General features: G+C 41.7%; 1 protein-coding gene across 14 annotated transcripts in view; it reads right to left on the bottom strand.

Annotated features, from left to right (window-relative positions):
* CNTNAP2 (contactin associated protein 2) overlaps positions 1 to 18,893 on the bottom strand; it is a 1,665,145-nt gene that overhangs the window by 687,412 nt on the left and 958,840 nt on the right. For all 14 annotated transcript variants that reach the window (XM_073332778.1, XM_073332790.1, XM_073332779.1 and 11 more), the window contains exon 9: positions 17,460 to 17,609. In XM_073332778.1, the coding sequence (XP_073188879.1) occupies positions 17,460 to 17,609 (150 nt within the window). The remainder of the gene's footprint in view (positions 1 to 17,459; positions 17,610 to 18,893) is intronic.

The raw sequence follows: 18,893 nt of genomic DNA on the forward strand, positions 1-18,893 counted from the left end.
CCATTGGTATGACCCAGTATGGCCATTCTTATGTTCTTATGCAGGCTGCTAATTGAAGAACACTGTTATACAACATAGGCACTGACATTAATGAGAATTCCCCTTGCTAAATGATGGCAGGATATGCAGTAATGTATTTATATTACTATGCGCTAGCCTGAAACATAATTGCAGTCTTGTTGCTAATACTCTGAAGACCAGAAAGACCTGTCCTATTTGACTTTTGTTGAATGATGTAATGAAGTGTGTTTAAAAATCAAATATGAATATATGACTGACCATAAGAACAGAAACAGCTCTGTCATCCTCCATAAGACTTAAGACTCATTAATTACTTTAGTAATATAATTCACCAGTGACCTTAAAATGATGAGGACTGTCTTCCAGTGTGTATGCAGGTTTTAAACATCCTTTCCTTTTATATCACCTCAAGTTCCTCCAGCATTTATCTTTGAATAATTGGGGGTCACTAAATTAAAATGGGCTGCACCCCATATTCTTCATAGTGATATTATGATATGATTATAGCATAAATATGATGAATTTCATGCAAGATGGGTTATGTAAGATTTCATTGGAAAAGTTATGATTTGCTGAATACGATTGTCCTATTTGTATGCATGTATCCTTTTTGTATTTGAAGTTATGAATAGTGACTATGTATCTGTATTTCAAATGTAGTTACACCTGAGTGACACCCACTAGGCAAAATGCTTCCAGTCTACATAGTGGGTGGGGAATGAGCCGTTAGCGAAAACGATAGGTCTTAGGAGAAGCTTATCCATCACCTGGTAAGCCTTCCTGAAAACGTTCCAGACAGCCTGTAAGTAATGGCTGCTCTGACCCAGCAAGGAATGAAAAAGCCTACGACTAGGCCACATGACTCTGGACTCCATCTTGGGATGTCAGTGTTTTTCCACAAACTGACATTTGTTCTTGTGTCCATATTGGCACTTACCAGGTAGGGAGAGGAGTTAAGTTATTTATCCCTCTGATGTATTTATAGAGAGCCATCATTTATAGAGAGCAGCCTTCTTTTGGTTAGGCTAAACAAGCCAAGCTCGTTGAGTCTCCTCTCATAAGGTAGATTTTCGATTCCTCAGATCATCCTAGATGCCCTTCTCTACACCTGTTCCAGTTTGAATTAATCTTTCTTAAACATGGGAGACCAGAATTGCATACAATATTCCAGATAAGGTCTCACCAGTGCCTGGTATAATGGTTCTAACACTTCACTGTCTCTACTGGAAATACCTCGCCTGATGCATCCTAGGACTGTATTAGCCTTTTTCACAGCTACATCCTATTGGGCAACATGATGTCATGCAGGGGATTGGGTTCAGCACGGAACAGTGCTCAATCTCTGGCTGGACTGAGCCTCACAATGCTGTGATGCCACCGTTCTGGCAGTGATGGGTCCTGGAAGGAGACACATTCAGCTTTCTACTTCAATAGGGAAGGAGGAAAAATAGGGTGGGGAGCATATTCTTAAGAACAGTAGCAGCAAATATGACACACATCTGCTCCATTCCTCTTTGAATGGGATCTCAGTGAAATACAACATGACTGTAAACTTAAGAGGGGAAAAAACTCCTGACCTCTTATGAAGTTTTTCCAAGATCATCGTCCCAAACATAATAAGCATGAAGGGTCTCATTTTCAAAAGCACCTGTGTGATTTAGGAGCAGAAATCCCATGGACTTTCAATGAAATTTGTGCTTCTAAGTCATTTTGCCCCTTTTGAAAATGCCTATCCCCCCGCAATTTGTTTAAAACAAAAATTTCCCAGAGAAATCAACTTGCCAAAAAAGACAGAAAACTCGCAGAGTCAAACTTTTGAAAAAGATACCTCAAAAATAAAACTTTTGTAAAGTAACAATAAATAAATAATAATAATAATAATAATGGAGGACTGGAAACTGGCTGCAAATACACAAAGTGAGATGTGGAACTGTGATCAGCAAGAACAAGGGGAATGAAGTAACCAGCAGGTACATTATGCAGATTAAGTATTTTCTAATATTAATAACGTAGACAGTTTTAGGTAGTTGTTGGAAATACTCATGAGGGTAATGGAGCTAAGGGCTGGTCTAAATCAGAAAGTTCTGCTGCTTAAATTACATTGGTACAGTTAAAACAATGCCCCTCCCCTTCTGCTCTGGAGGCAGTTACATTGATATAGTTTATTCTGGTTTGGGAACCAAAATAAGCTACTTCCATATAAAAGGCACCTTTATACCAGTATAAATTTCTCCATACTAGGGTTTATAACAGTATAACTATATTGCTGCCAAAAGGTGTTTGTGATGGATTTGGTGCTGCCCTCTAATTATTTACGAATACTGTACGTTGGACTGGTTGTTGGGATGGATGTTTTCTGTTTGAGTATCTGGGTTTAACTCAGTGAGGTCTGGTCTACACTACAGACTTACATCAGTATAACTACAGTGCTCAGGGATGTGAAAAATCCACACCCGCAGAGTGATGTAGTTATAACAGCCTAACCTCTGGCGTAGACATCACTATGCTTGTGGAAGGGCTTCTCTGGTAGACACAGTTAATCCACCTTCTCAAGAGGCAGTAGTTAAGTAGGTGGGAGAGCTTTTCCTCGTCAGCATAGAGCATCTTCATTAAAGTACTACAGCAGAGCAGCTACGCCGATGCAGCATTTTAAATATGGACCTGCCCTAACGGTTCGTTCGGAATACAGGGAGGCAGGAAGAAGATGGCTCCAGATAACCACCTATCAACTGACACTTAGAGTGTCATTATGTAACAATGTCACAACCACAGGGTTTTAACAGGAACAATTTTGCAAGTGAGCAGTTCAGAGGGATCCAGACTGTCTACGCTGGCAAAATGCCTTTTGGCCACAAAACTGCAACACACTCCCCAATGTGACTTTTTTCGAAAAAAACAGAGCCCAGTTTTGTCTTTTCCCCTCCTTTCATTGTCGACAAACAGCCAGTGTAGATACCATCGTTCCCCTCCCCCCCCCCCGATTTTATTGGTCTCCAGAAAGTGTCCCACAATTCCCATGCTGCTGCTCTGATCAGCGGTTTGAACTCCACTGCCCTCAACCCAACCCGCCCCTCCCCCTCGCAAGCCCTGGGAATTTTAAATCTCATTTCCTGCTTGCTGGCTTCCCAGGTAAGCATGACTGGCTATCACACCAAACGTGCGCCCGCTTGGACCACCGCTGAGTTGTTGGATCCAATCAGTATATGGGAAGAGGAGTCTGTTCATACGCAGCTGTGACTGACCCGTAGGAATTGGGACACATATGGGCAAGTTTCTCGAGGCTTGTGTGAAAAGGGCTATGATTGGGACATTCAGCAGTGCAGAGCAAAGATAAAGGAGCTGAGGCAGGCGTACCATAAGGCGAACCATCGCTCCGATGGTGCACCTAAGACCTGCTGCTTCTATAGGGAGCTGAATGTGACCCCCACCTCCATCGCTGATAGCCCCGTGGATGCTTTGCAGGCAGCAGAAAGAGGTGGTAACTTGGAGGCTGAAATTCTGGATGAAGAAGTCGAACTAGAAGAGGATGTGGTAGTCCCAGCAAGGTCACCTGGTGGGGCAGGCAGCCAGGAACTTTACTCCGCTTTAGAAGTGCTCAACGGGGAGCAGGAAGCAGATGAGACGCTGGGTAAGTTGCTATGGCTTGTGTAGTGAATTGAAAAGTGGGAGGCAGTTAGTGTTTTCTGTGAGCTGGACATTGCCCTGTGAGGCTAATCTGCATGGCCAAGCAGGGTGTCGATGGACATCAAGGCCTGCAGAGAATCCTCCAGAGAGAGGCTCTGGAAAGTTTCCAAGAGGTACTTGTTAATCCTCTCCTGCAGATTCCAAGGGACTTCAGCCTTGTTAGTTCCCCCATTGTAGGCAACTGTATCATGCCATTCAGCAATCACTGGAGCTGGGACCAAAGCGGCACATAGCTGAGCTGCATATAGACTGGGGTGAAAGCTGCAAGCATTCAGCAGTTGGTTACCTGCAGCAGCGAGACGTCAGCCAGCAGATTGGCTGCCTATGAAAAAGTGTGGGATAATTTTTGAATGTGTTCCCTGCAAAGCTTCCCTACCAGCCGTGACCTTTAAGTACACACAACCGCCTCCCCCCCACTCCCGACAGTCACCATGATTGGGGTGCTCACGGAGCTGTGTGCCTGCCTTGAGTCTCAGAGAGAGAAAGTGATTTCTACTAGCAAAATGCCCTTTTTACTAAAATGTTTCAATCATTTGCTGGAATGTAACAATCCTTCTGCTGTTCAGCACAGACCTTGAGGAACACACCACCCCCCACCCCCCCATGGACCGGCTTTGGCAGATAAGAGAAAACCCTAGGTGCAGCAAAGAAGACATGTTCCAGGAGGTGCTGCAGCGTGATGAGAGACAGATCAGGGAACACAAAGAGTGCTGGGAAGCCAAAAGGCAGGACAGAAAAGAGAGAGTGCTGCTTTTGCTAGGCAAGTGACAGAGCAGATGATAAAAGTGATGGAGGATCAGACAGGGATGCTCAAGTCTTTGATACAGCTGCAGACTAACAGATTCGTGGTCGACCTCCACTGCAGCACATGCAGATGCGCAAGTGTTTGCCAACCCCACCCCCCTATGCCCAGACTTTCCTTTTCACTTCACAGCACTCCTGAATTTCCCCATCACTCCACTCCCGCTCACAGCTTGCACAATGATAGATGGAGCTACACACAGTTGTAAGGTTTTACCCTTTTTAACGATAAATAAAGACTAAGATATTTAATGGTAAAGCGTTTTTATTCTGTGTTCTACAAAAGCGAATAGCAGTCAATTCAGTCTCGGGAACAGGCTTGTAAAGCATTGTGTTGCATGGATCTTGGGCCCTAAAATTGTACACGGATGCACCACGGAAGCACCTCTAAAACAGACATGTGTTACTGCCCCTCATCGTCAAAGTGGTTCCTCAAAGCCTCTCTGATGTTAATAGCAACCCTCTGGACTCCTCTGACAGCCCTAGCATCTGGGCTGTTCAAACTGTGCAGCCAAGCGCTCTGCCTCAGTGCTCCCTGAGCAAACATTTCACCCTTAGATTCACACAGATTATGCAAAGTGCAGCACATGGCTATGACCACAGGAATATTATCCTCGGTAAGGTCTAGCCTGCCATTGAGACACCTCCAGCGAGCTTTCAAACGGCCAAAGGCACATTCGACGACCATGCGGCACCTGCTCAACCTGTTGTTAAAACGCTCATTGCTGCTGTCCAGGTGCCCTGTGTAAAGGCTTCATGAGCCAGGCCTGTAAGGGGTAAGCCAGGTCTCCCAGGATTACTGTGGGCATTTCCACATCCCTAACTGTGAACTTGTGGTCTGGAAAGAAAGTCCCAGCCTGCAGCTTTCTGTACAGGCCACTGTTCCTGAAGATGCGTGCGTCATGCACCTTTCGAGACCAGCCTGCACTGACGTCCGTGAAACGCCCCCGATGATCCACAAGCACCTGCAACGCATGGAGAAGTATCCCTTCCTATTGATGTATTCAGAGGCAAGGTGGTCTGGCGCTAAAATTGGAATGCGTGTGCCATCAATCGCCCTGCCACAGTTAGGGAAACCCATCTCTGCAAAGCCACCCATTATTTCATGCACACTTCCCAGAGTCAGGGTCCTCTGCAGCAGGATGCAATTTATTGCCCTGCACTCTTGGAGTAATATAGCCCCTACAGCGGACTTTCCTACTTCAAACTGATTTGCAACTGACCAGTAGCAGTGTAGATTCACCAGCTTCCACACAGCGACTGCAACACGCTTCTCTACCGAAAGGGCAGCTCTCAATCTGGCTTCCTTACACCTTAGGTCGGGGCACAGCTCAGCACATAGCTCCATGAAGGTTGCTTTACGCATCCTAAAGTTCTGTACCCACTGGTCATCATCCCACACCTGCATGACAATGCAATCCCACCAGTCAGTGCTTGTTTCCCTAGCCCGGAAGTGACGGTCTACTGTATGCAGCTGCTCTGTGAAAGCACAAAGCACTGACAAGTTGCTGCTGTCCATATTGGGTGCCTGAGAGTCATCCCCTGCTAACTTTGTGAGTAACTCTGCAAGTAACTGTGCTGCCATGCACGATGTCCTCACAACAATTAGCAGAGAATAGGAGAGAAGTGTGAGATTCATCCTCTCTCACTGCAGATGCTGGCGAGCACTACAAAAGAATGACAGTTGGAAAAGTAGCATGAAAGGAAGCCAGAAACCATTGGAGGGGTGGGACAAAAAACGGTGCATGACGGTACATTTTGCACATCCCAGGATGCGCCGCGCTCTGTTTCCACATTCCCATAATGCCTAGCAACAGATGGTGTCACCAGGTACTGTGGGATACATACCCACACTCCATTGTTCTCACTGTTGACAAAGGTGCCTCAAATGTGGACATGATCTGTCAACAGAGGGAACAAATGTAGACATGCTTTGGTGACTTTGCTTTTGTCGATTTTTCCTTGTTGCCATTAGTTTCATTGACAAAACTTGCCAGTGTAGACAAGTCCTGAGACACAGGAACACACTGGGGTTTCTGAAGAAGCTAGGCGTGCTGTGATCACTATCCAAGGATGGTAGGGCATTGGTAAAAGACATGTGTAGACTGTTGTTTCAAAAATCCTATTTTTCTCTAATACACTACATTGTTCTTTCTTACTTAAACAATACTTTGATTTTAAGGAAATTGTTTGGTTAAAGATTTCCATGGGGAAGAACCACAGGTGTCCAAACTCAGTCAGAGTAACAATAGTCAGTACTCAGGATTTTGCAGGCCAAGACCCAGCCTAGGAGTGAGAAAACTGCAAAATTCCATCCTGTGATAGGTAGACGGCCTAACGCCCAAGGGGATGCACTCAGAGACCAGAAAGGATAAAGAGGTGCAGCTAGCTTTGTAATCATTTGCTCTGAAAATCACCCCGGAGAAAAATGTCAGGGAAAACACTGCCTGTACCTCTTCCTTTTCATTCACATATATACATTTAAAACTAGGACAATTGTCTAGTTACAGATAAGTTGCTCTGACATAGAGGGAGAAAAATAAACTTATGGATTCTGGTAACTCCGTTAATAAAGAGAATGACTGCACCTTTCATAGGACTAGAATTAATAACTCAAAATGTTCCAATAGTCTCATCATTTGCTGGTGAACAATTTAATTCCCCTTTATGGACTCTTAACATTAAACATTCAGCACCGCATTACCAAAACATTTTCCACCTCAAGCTAAACTCAAGCAGACGCATTTTGGTAATTCAAACAGTATTTTATGCTTGTAAAATGACAATATATAATCTAGGGCAATAAACCAGTTGCTATCAACAGCCCATTTTGGGGACTCATTCAGCAACAATTTATTATTTCATACAGGAATGCATTATTAAGGTAAGCTCAATGCTTTATTGATAATAGAAATAGAAGGCTTTAAATATTCAATTTCCGCTTCATGGTCCAGTTTTGCCAATTTAAGCAGGCAGATCAGCTTTAATCCACTGACTGCGATGAGCTAATGTCCATATTTTGGAAAAAATATAAACCCTATAAAGCTACACATGATTTACAGAAGTTTTAACAAATATTTTTGTAGCAGACCTAGATTACCACTTACATATAATGGGATTTATTGTGTTCAGTGCAAGGGGCTAAAGGCAAACCGGAATTTTAGGCATGCTTGGATTTAATTGATCGCCAGTCCTATAAATCAAGAGGCTGCCTACAGTTTATACTGTAGAAGCAGCAGAGAGTAATTACAGATTTAACTGGGGCACCAGTCAGATTTCGTACATGAGCCATTATTTATAATCAGCACTAAGAAACATTCAGCCAGTATGCACGCACATGCCAGGTAGGAGGAAGGGCGAGTAATTGCTATTGAAGTAACTATATTTAGTTCTTATTTTATTGAGCACAAAGATCATTTCTGTAAGCACTGGAACATGCCATCTTGAAAAGTTTGCCTTTTTCTATTCTTTTTCTGAAGACAAGTGTACCTAAATACTTTCGACAATCTGGCTCATTTTGTTCCAAGATATGCTGCATCATTTGAAACAGAGAGACAGAGAGGTATCTCTAAATATTTGGAAAATACACAAGTAACCACAAAATGAATTTCAGGGGCTATTAGTATGTTAGATCTGATCCTGGAAAGATTTTTACACATATAGCCACACTGGAGTCAATGAGACTACTCACATGTGTAATTTTTTCAGGATTATCATCTTAGATAACAAACATGCACATAAACCATTTTGTTTTTATTGTTAGAAGATGATTATTCAAACTACTTGTTGACCCTAGTGGGTCAACCACAAACTGGGATATTTTCTAAGTTAGCACAGCAGTTTCCTTCTTTCATAAACCATTCCCTCTCTAAATAGACTAAATCACATTTGTACAGCAATTCTTATATATTTCTAACTTGATTCACTGTAATATTCTAGCAGTTGATATAATTTGTTCCTGACCAGGGAATAGGCAACAATACGTTTATTGTGCTAAATGGAAAAAACAAACAAGTCATATAGCCAACACAACTTAAAGATGTTAAGGCCTTACTGAGTGAATCTACTCCATCCCCTGCCAGTGCAGAATTGTTACCTATAATAGGTTTTTCCTAGTCCTTTTCCAGCTTTAGTTTTCAAAGTCACAGAAGAGAGGGGAGTATGCATTAAAAAAAAAAATCTGTATTTCTTTTTCATCCTCTACCTATAGAGAATGGCTTCAGTGTTAATGAGGAGGGGAAAGGCAGAGTAAAGCCAACACAATTGATTGATTTTTTTTTCCTTAAGAAACTTCTAGGTATGTTGGCTTCATCTAACATCAGACTCAGTTTGCGGATTTATATCACGTGGCAGAGGAACCAGCAGAACACATCTCAAAACTTCATTCATTCATTTTGCAGTTGGCAGAGATTTCTAATTTTTAATGGGTCTTCAGACAACAACTCAATCTATTCCAACAAGTCCCGCACTTAGATCCATTCCTATACTCACTTTACCCACCCAGATAAGAGATCAAACATATGATAAAGATGGATTTCTGACTGAGACTGTCTTTCTTTATAAGCTCAACTAGGTTCCCAGTTTATAGCACTTATGTGTGCATTGTAGTATATAGTGGGCCAGGGTACAGCATGGACTGGCATATCGCTGCATCACAAACAATATAGTCTGCGTTACTGAAGTTTAATCACATGGTGTCTATGTTACTTTACCTCATGTCAGTCTAATTTCCCCAGAATTCTGACATCATCTGCATGTATGGAACAAAACCTAAATGTGATGAAATGGTATAAAAATCACAAGAGTTAACAGCTACTGCCACTTTGAACCCCAATGCCCACCAGTTCTGCAGGTTCCATAACCAAAGTGTGGATGAATTTAGTGTCAATGTTCATGGTGGAGGACACATTGTTTCATTCATTAAATAACAAAGTGAGGCTCAAGTGTTTGTAATCACAGGAATCTATGTTCTACCATACAGGACAAATGAAGATCCAAAGAAGAGAGAAGAAACAAAAGTTAATTACAGTTTTTCTTGCTTTGTGAGAGTTTGAAAGTTCTATACTTCTGCATTCTTTATTCTTCTATTGAACAGCATGAGAATAGATTAAAAAAAAAGTTCCATAGCCAGTTCCTTTATTTCTGTCACTCCTGTGTGCACCTGTTTGTGAGAGTGAGCTGGAGGACTGATGAGACCAAGACACTCTGGTCAGATTCTGCATTGAGTTCTTTTGAATTTGCATTGCGAGAACTCACAGAAGAATTATGTCCATACAGCTTTAAAGTTGTCTATAAACGTCCATAAAATTTTAAAATCATGCTGTTCTTGTATCTGCAAGAAATGCACTTGCACTCTTCACCAATATGTGCATATGCAAATGACGATTAACATACATCCAGACACAATTATTATTTGTGGGTACGAGAAGCTGCAGGTTTTGACAATTTGTCTATTAGAACAATAAGGCTTTCAGTACCATTGATCAAATAGGTGATTTAGGTTTTGACTGGCTGAATATCTTCCTTTGCTATATGACGTCTGATATATATTAATTAAAACTGCCATCTTTGTGGTATATCATGAGCTCGCAAAAATCCCATGAATCCTTGCTACCTGATATACATTTCATCTTGCCAGTATGAAAGTTTTCAAACCCAATGGCAATACTTCGGACTGGTCAGGTCTATAACATGATTCAGAGTCTGCTGACAATAGATAACATGACAAAATTCTATGTGCCTCACACACACACTTTAGATGTGAATGACAGGTTTTCAAGAAGGAAGGACTCACACATAGAAAAATTCAGTGTGCTGAACACAGACAAAGGTGTTTTCTTTCATTGCCTCTCTTTTTATCCCTCCGACCAAACCCGAGGGGAAATTATATCAACCCGGCTTTCAGAAACAAACGAGTCCGACTACATAGATAAGATTCCATCCACAGTGCATTTTCTACACTCATACAGAAGCCAAGGAATTACTATAAGCCACAGACCAATGTCCCACAGGAAACTTGCCATGTAGTCCATTCATCTAAAGCTTAGCTTGTCAGAAAAGAAAAGGGAAGCAGTGGACTGACAGATGCTCACTGCATATCTTTGCTATCACTGTAGGATTACTACTAGCACTAAAACTCTCCCATAGATAAACCAGTGAGAAAATGTAAAAAGAATGTTTTATAACTGGAATTAAAAATAATGTCCCAAATCAATCTTTCCTCTGGGCATTGGGCAACTATCAGGTGCTTTGGTGCAAGCTTAAAAAGCTTTATGAAAGCCCCTTATCTCTAAAGGCGTAAACAATTTCTGTCAGGGTTAATGGACTCATTTTCACTTGGCAATTCACTTCCTCTATTCTTCCCTTTCATTTTATGCACATAATTGGAAAACAACAAAGCAACATCATTCTCTAGAGACTTTGCAGGAAAGGGAAGCTTACTCCTTTCAATCCCCTAACCCCATGAAAAGAAAGGAAAGGGAATTAAGTGAGAGAATTATAGACTATTAAAGGGAGACTGACTCAACCAATTAGCACCCCACTAAATACACACACACCCGAAACACACAACCTTTAACACAGCTTTCCTTAATTTATAGATTTGAATAAAACAATAATTTCTGTCTTTCCCTGGAGAATATCTCAGTATCTACTGAGAGACATCAGAGAAGTACAGAGGGAGAGAGAGAGAAAGAGACATACAGTATGTGCACTGAAAATGATTTACTCTTAGGCACAAAAAAAACCCACAACCCTCTTATGACTCAGTGCAATATATCAAAACTAGAAAAGTTAGCAACATGGTACAGAAATCACAAACTAAGCTTCTAGACCATAGAATAATATTGTTAGTATACGGTAGTTAGTACAGGTTTCAGAGTAGCAGCAGTTAGTTAGTACATGATAAATTTTCATTTTGGTACCAAACACAATGTTTTTAAGTCAGTCCATAACTTCATCAACTTCTCACATGCCTTCTCCAGGCTCCCTTCCTCTCCTGTTACCTGCCTCTGTTCTCAGCTCTTGTGTTTGCCTACCAAGTGACTTTTCATACCAAGTCTCCATACTCAGCATAGCTCACTTCTGCCCCTCACCACCAGGGAGCAACCAAACACTCAGATTGCAAACAGTGGGACTGATCAAAGCTCCCAGGGTCACAGCCTCATGGACTTTACTAATGCACAAGGGTGAAAGTAAGTTAGAGGACTTACCGGTACGCCGGAGTCCTGAGCAGGGGCGTGGCCCCAACCGGAAGAGGCAGGGCCTTAAATCCCCGGACACTTTAAAACTTGATTTAAAGGGCCAGGGCTCCAGCTGCAGTAGTGGCGGCTGGGAGCCTCTGCAGCTGGTAGCTTGGGGGCAATTTAAAGGGCCAGGGCTCCAGCTGCCACTACTGCAGCAGAGCCCCGGGCCCTTTAAATCACTGAGGAGCCCTGGGGGCTCCTGGCTGCCACCACTACCCTGGGGCTCTGAGCTTTGGCGGAGCTTTAAAGGGCCTGGGGCTCCACTATGGTAGCAGCTGCCGGAGCCCTGATCCCTTTAAATCCCAGCCTGAGCCCTGCTCCCCGAGCCCTGGGATAGCGGTGACTGGGCTCTATCGGGGATTTAAAGGGCCCCAGGGCTTCAGCCACCGCTACTGCCCCGACCCTTTAAATGCCCGCCAGAGCCTCACAACCACTACCCCAGGGCTTCGGCAGCAGGGCTCTGGTGGGGATTTAAAGGGCTGGGGCAGTAGTAGTGGCTGGAGCTCCGGGGCCCTTTAAATCCCCGCCAGAGACCCACAACTGCTGCTACCCCGGGGCTTGGGCAGCAGGGCTCAGGCTGGGATTTAAAGGGTCCCGGGCAGTAGCAGTGGCTGGAGCTTCAGGGCCCTTTAAATCCCCACCTGAGCCCTGCTGCCCAAGCCCCGGGGTAGCGGCGGCAGGGCTGCAACAGGGATTTAAAGGGCCCCAGAGCTCCAGATGCTGCTACCTCCACCTGGGGCCCTTTAAATCCCCGCCTGAGCCCTGCTGCCCGAACCCTGGGGTAGCGGCGGCAGGGCTCAGGCGGGGATTTAAAGGGCCCCGGGGGTGGGGGGGCGTAGCAGGGGCTGGAGCTCCGGGGCCCTTTAAATCCCCACCACAGCTACCCCAGGGCTTTAAATTGCCCTCTCGGAAAGCTGGTCCTGGTATGGCACATCAGCTCTTACCAGTACGCTGTACCGGGGTGTACCGGCTTACTTTCACCTCTGCCAATGCACCAACAAACAAACCTATCTCAGCTGCTTACTCAGGAAGCCAAAGTATGGCTATGGAGCCTGTACAGAGGGAGAGAGAAAACAAGCAAACACAACATTCACTAAGTCCTGCTACCTCCAAACACAGAGTCCACAGCTACGCCTTCTGAAACTCTCCTGTTAGCTGCCTATATTCAGAGCTTTGCCTAAATACTAATCATGATATATTGTGTAAAACATTTTGGTGGCTGTGTAGTCTACCAAGGACAAACAATTCCATCCAAACGAAGGGCTAGATTGCAAATTTATTCTCAGCTTTATGGAAGGACTAGCTCCAAAAGGAATTTTGATTCAAAGGAGTGCCCAAGTCATGATTTTTTCAGAATTGCTATTTCACTCAAGAGTCTAGTGAGGAACCACTACCAGGTGGGGCAGGCCATTACCAGGGGCAGCATGCTACTCTTTTCATGTCCAGCCAAGAGACCAACCTATCGCAGCATTGCCTATACCTTGCTTCTTCTTGCCCTCATTATAGCTCTTTGCCCGGAGAACACAAGTAAGTAGCATCCTCACAGAGCCTGCTCTCCCCCCATCCTTGGCACCTGACTTGTGACTCAGCTAAGTCCTGCACAGCCATGCTGGGACCCTTACCCTCCTCCATTGTCTCAGAGTGAATCATCAAGAAGCCTGAAATAAGAATTTAAAGAAGTAAAACTGTAGACTTTCATAGATACTACTGAGAATGAGAACCTTGTGAAATTCAGTTTTATTTTATTTTGCCTGAAAACTGTTGCCATTTCATATGATTGTTTCCTTCCTCTCACCTGAATTTTAATTAATTACCAATATAAACTCAAGTATCTATTTTCCTATCAACAATGCACCCTTAGCATGTTTTCAATGCAAAAGCTATTTTCACTAAATATGAACGTGCATTTTCAAGGAAAAATTTCCATGGGAAAATATAGTGCAATAGTGCTGATGACAGTATAACTCGATAGTAATACTCACAAAAATAGAGTCTATCTGGTGGGTAAATTACTGTATTTAATTACTTTGCTATTCATTCTACAATTTCTATTTTAAAAAATGCTTCATTGCTGTGCTGAAAAAAGCGATCTTTAAAATCTTGGTAAACAAAGAACAACCATCCCAACGTACGTGGGTTTTTTTTTTAAGGCATTAGTATAACAAAGACTTGTTTTGAAATCCCACTGGGGAAAGTTTGAATATATGAGATGTGACATTTATGTAGAGGTTTCAAGGATAACGTAGGAAAAATATAATTAGGACAGCATTTGTTATCAGAGACGCCTAGAAAAGTTTTACAGTCCTTGTAAGAACAGTCTCAATGTGCCAAACTATCTTTGGGATGTTTAAATATCCATCTATTAACTCCATACATCTTTCCTCCTCCTTCCCTTTTTTCTTCCCCCTGAGATCATAAAGGACATATCAGTTCAAATGACAATAGCACATGAATATGATGTGCATGTCACATAGCATCTGGCCAACTGGCAATTCTGGGAGCAGGATCAACCTGACAAAACAGTGTTGTCAATGACAAAAAGAAATGAGTAAATATTAACTCGCCTTAGGGAGATAAAGCTGTTGGAGAACTGATGCTGTCGAAGTCAAAGTGTCCAGAAAGGAAGCTCATTTGGAGGTGAAAAGTTGCCAAGGGGGCTCGCTACACCTCCCAGGCTCATTTTAACCCAGGTGGGGAGAGGTGGTGTTGGTATTAATATAACCAGAGCTGGCCATCTGATTTTCAGCTTTGGGATAGTCCCCCCTGGAAAATCATTTCCAAAGTCTCAGTAGAATACCTATACCTGTTGTACTCAGTTCTCCAGCCAGGCACGTATCTATCTAGCCTTCCTTTAAACACCTGAAACATCTTTAGCTATCACCCAGATAATGATTTTGACTAGTCATCCATTAGTGAACAAAAAACATTTTCTATGCCCTTGAATTTGGGGGAGAATCAAATGATCCCTTTGCTGACTGACTGGCCATGAATATTCTGCAGAGGAAAAAAAAGAGATACATAATTCACACAGTGTGGTCAGATCTTGCCCCTGCTAAAGTGAATGGCAAAACTTCTCCTGATTTCAGTGGAAATGGAACAATTATTGAACAGTGCAAAAAGACAATACAAGCTTCACTGTCCCCAACTCTTCTCAGTCTTACTGCCCACAAAACACACACAGCAAAAGATCAGAAAACTAATGGAGAAAAAAAGTAGAGGGGAATACCTCCATAGAAAGGGAATAATACCCCTTGCCGTTTGCAGCAGTTTGTGAACATATTGTCTAGATTTTTTAACATATTTATGCAAGAGATTGACTTTAAACTGTCAGTAATTTATAGTTGATATAATGCAGAATTAGTGTTGAGAGAAGTTTAAACAGACATGTCCCTCAGAAAGCAAGCTTGCTTTGTGTTCAAGATACCTTCCAGGACAATTAAAATGCAAAAGTGTGGTATTGAGGGAAGGGTGCTTATTTGGAAACCAGTTTGGACACAAGGTATGCAAAATATCTGTTCTTTGGATACATCTTCAAAATAACTTCAAGTTGTAAAAGAGGACACATACTGTTGATCCAAAGCAACAAGTACAATGCTGAACAGATCTGGGAAAAATACAGAAGACAGTTGATGTGAGACTCCCTTATCCTACGGAGGACCGCATCTGTGTAAATACTTGCATGGGGAGAGGGGTTCTGGAATTATAAATTAACCTTTAATATCAAAATGATCACAGAAGAAATGGGATGACATCAGATACGTGACAGTGAGTGGAAAGGGAAATGATATCTACCGTGAGACTACATGCTGTCTGTCTATCAGAAGATTAAAGTCAAAGGGTCAAAGGATAAAAGACATGCTAGGGAGAAAGGATGCAGTCTCCAGAAATATAAAATATTGCTTATTCTTTATAATGGCATGGTTTGTACCTTCTAGATTAGCTTTTTCAGGGTTTAACACAAAATGTGTTAGGCATATTAGTTTTTTATTTCATCTCATTTTTCTCTTCCTTCATAACTTGTTTCAGTGAGACCATTTAAGTCCCTAATTATTTTGAGGTAAAGTCAGAGCAGTATGTTCTTGAATGGAAAACAACCTTTCAAAATATTTTGTGAGGCAGTTGGCTATCTTGGGGCTCTTGGTTGAGACAACACTGTAAGATGCATGACCTAGACATTGACTGAAGTAGTAGGGACACAGGGAAAGATGGATGACCACAAGGAGTTGCAGAGACAGGGTGAATGAACACTGGTTAACTTATGTGACAGGTGAACTTTTATTATAAATATTGCCAGATTAAACTACGACAGGCGTTAGCTGTCAAGAAGTGCTTTTCATTATCATCACTACCATGAGGTTTCCCAGAAATCTGTGGCATAGATTATCAAAAGGATTAGAGCTATTCTTAATAAAGTGTATATACGTTTTTGTAAGACTATTTAAACACTAATTTCCATATATATTTTTAATGATTTCACAGAAGAGAGATAATGAAATGAGAATAAGCTTGAAAGGATTTTTTGTTCTTTCTGCTTTGGGCACTAAAAATCATAATCTCAGTAACTTTTCTATCCCTGGAGTAACAGGAGCATATATAGTACTGTATTATTTCCCCATTAGCTGTTCAGCTTGCAAGATTAAAATAGCTAGTTTAAAAACATGGCACATTTCTATTTAAAAACCCTACAAAGTTATTTTATGCCCAGCGTCCTGATGTACAAACTCACATTATCTTTGCAATCAGTGCAAAAATTCCATTGATCTCAGTGTTCGATCCCAAATGGGAGATTTGCCTGAGTAAAGACTGCGTGGGCAGGCCATTACTGAATGTGATAAAATAAGATAGCTGACGTACGCACAACCTTTATCTAAAACAGTATATTATAATCATGTATCTGCAATGAAATAGGCTTTTTGAAATTGAAAACAAAATTCTATACCCTTGTAGCTAACACAAGATGGTGTGGGAGAGCAAAAGAACTTGCCTTCGCTCAGGGCTTTTAACAGTTGTACTCTTAACCTTACTGGAGTACATGGACTACTCCTGCCTCATAGTGTTAGTCAACCTAAAGCCCCAATTTTAAAAAACAGTCAAATATGTGCTTAAGTCCATCCATACTCAACACAGTCTCCACGCTAAGCATGCACTTACATTCCATCGACTCCAACAGTATTAAGCACATGCTTAAAGTTAAACACATGGTTAAGTCCTGTCCTAAATAGAAATGTGTTCCCAAATCACGGCTCAAAAGAGGAAGAGGCAGGTCCATACTCCAACTCCATACTAGCTAGTGTAACCGGCTCCACATCGTGGAGACAGTATGATGTACCTTTTCAGAAAGCGGCATCAGGGAGCTCCCAGTAAGAGGCAACCAGCTCTGTGCCACCCTTACTACAGGGTTCTGCCTCTGTGCCAAACTTTCACCAACAGATTTTAAGTTGCAAAAAAGTGGATTTGGGAATGCACTCCTCAGAAAGTAGGATAAAGCATCTCATGTAGTTTCGGGAACTGCCATGGATGGGGGAAAGAAAGGCTAATAAAACAAAGAGTAGATTTTTTGGGGGGCAGTCATCACCTAAGCCACTTGTATAAGATCCAAAATACTAACACTCTATGAGGACTGAGTTCCACCCTAATATCCACATTTATCTATTGTATAGAAAACAAAAGGACAGCACTAAGCAGATATGCTAGTACTGCAGTTTTTACCTCCAAAGAAATATTTCTCCCCAGTTTTAACTTGCAGAGGACTGTTTGTTCGAACTGCTGAGGCTTCATCTCCATCAATAGTGAGGACAGCAAAGTTTTCCTTAGCTAGAAACCGGATTTCATGCCATTGCCCATCGTTGAGTCCTGAGCCTGGAAAGAAAAGAAAGGGTGGAACCTTCTTGAGTTCATTATTTACTTATTTAAATTTGTTTATTGCATCAATTCTAAGCGCCAGGCACGTGACACAAGTTTTGTACAAGGACCTAGTGTGGATTGAGACATCTAGACATTCTTGTAGAAGTAAATATGAAATCATAATCATCATCATGAATGCAACTTTCGGACTGCTCATTCATCATGCAAAAGTATATAATTGTTTTAAAGCAAACATCATTTCACTCATCAAAAGGCCATATTCAATGTTTAACTGTAAAAGGAATATCCTTTACTGTATCTACAAACAAACTCAAAAGAAAAATATTTATATGTCCATTTAATTATAATAGGTAACAAAACAGAGGACATATGTCTGATTCTTGCCCCTAATGAGTGCTTGGTACCAACACAAGGGGAAGGAAAATGAGAAAAGAAGAAGAAAGTCTTAAAGGGAAGCCTTATTCAAAAACAAATCCTGTCATTATAAAATGGTGTTAGAAATAGAAAAGAAAGACAATGATCATAGAGCCATTGCAAAACAACCAACCACCCAAACCCTTAAGCTTAGCTAAGCAGTAGTCTCTGGTGGTACAAATGAAGAGGACTTATCTACTTAGTCTTCAGCTTCCTCTATAGGGAGCTGATATAAAAGTTTTGTGCTTGGTACCCATCTGCTGGTATGAGGTCATGTTACTCGACTGTCTGGACTGGTACTTTAGGCTAGTGAGATTGTTCATTGAATTAATCAGTACTTTTCATTATGATCATTTCTATACACATAAGCCATATCATGTCTGTTAATCAGCATGCTATCTAATGAAACAATTCCAAATATTTTCTTTTTGACATTTTGAATGCACTGTATCACGTATCACAAACATATTCTTCAGACTCAATTACTGAATCACATTAACAGTACACAATAGATAGAACACAATATAATACCATACAGTACAAGCGAATTGTCTCTAAAACTAAATATGATACATCATAACATTGGATCTAATAAAATGGATAAGTCAAAACACTAAAAGGATTATTATCCATGCACCAAAGATTTTAACAACCATAGCCTTTCATATAATAGATGGTGTTCATGGCAAACACTAAACTCTAATGACACCCTGTTATCTTTAAAGGTGTTCTTTTTCTATTGCTTCTATGCATTCAGTTTAGCAGATAAAGATGCACCAGAACTTGATAAGAATAGAGGTTGTAACCTTTGGATGTAATAGATATACATCTACTTTGCTTCATACTTAATTAACAACCATTACA

Source organism: Lepidochelys kempii, chromosome 2, assembly GCF_965140265.1.
Source record: "Lepidochelys kempii isolate rLepKem1 chromosome 2, rLepKem1.hap2, whole genome shotgun sequence".
NCBI classification, from domain to species: Eukaryota; Metazoa; Chordata; order Testudines; family Cheloniidae; genus Lepidochelys; species Lepidochelys kempii.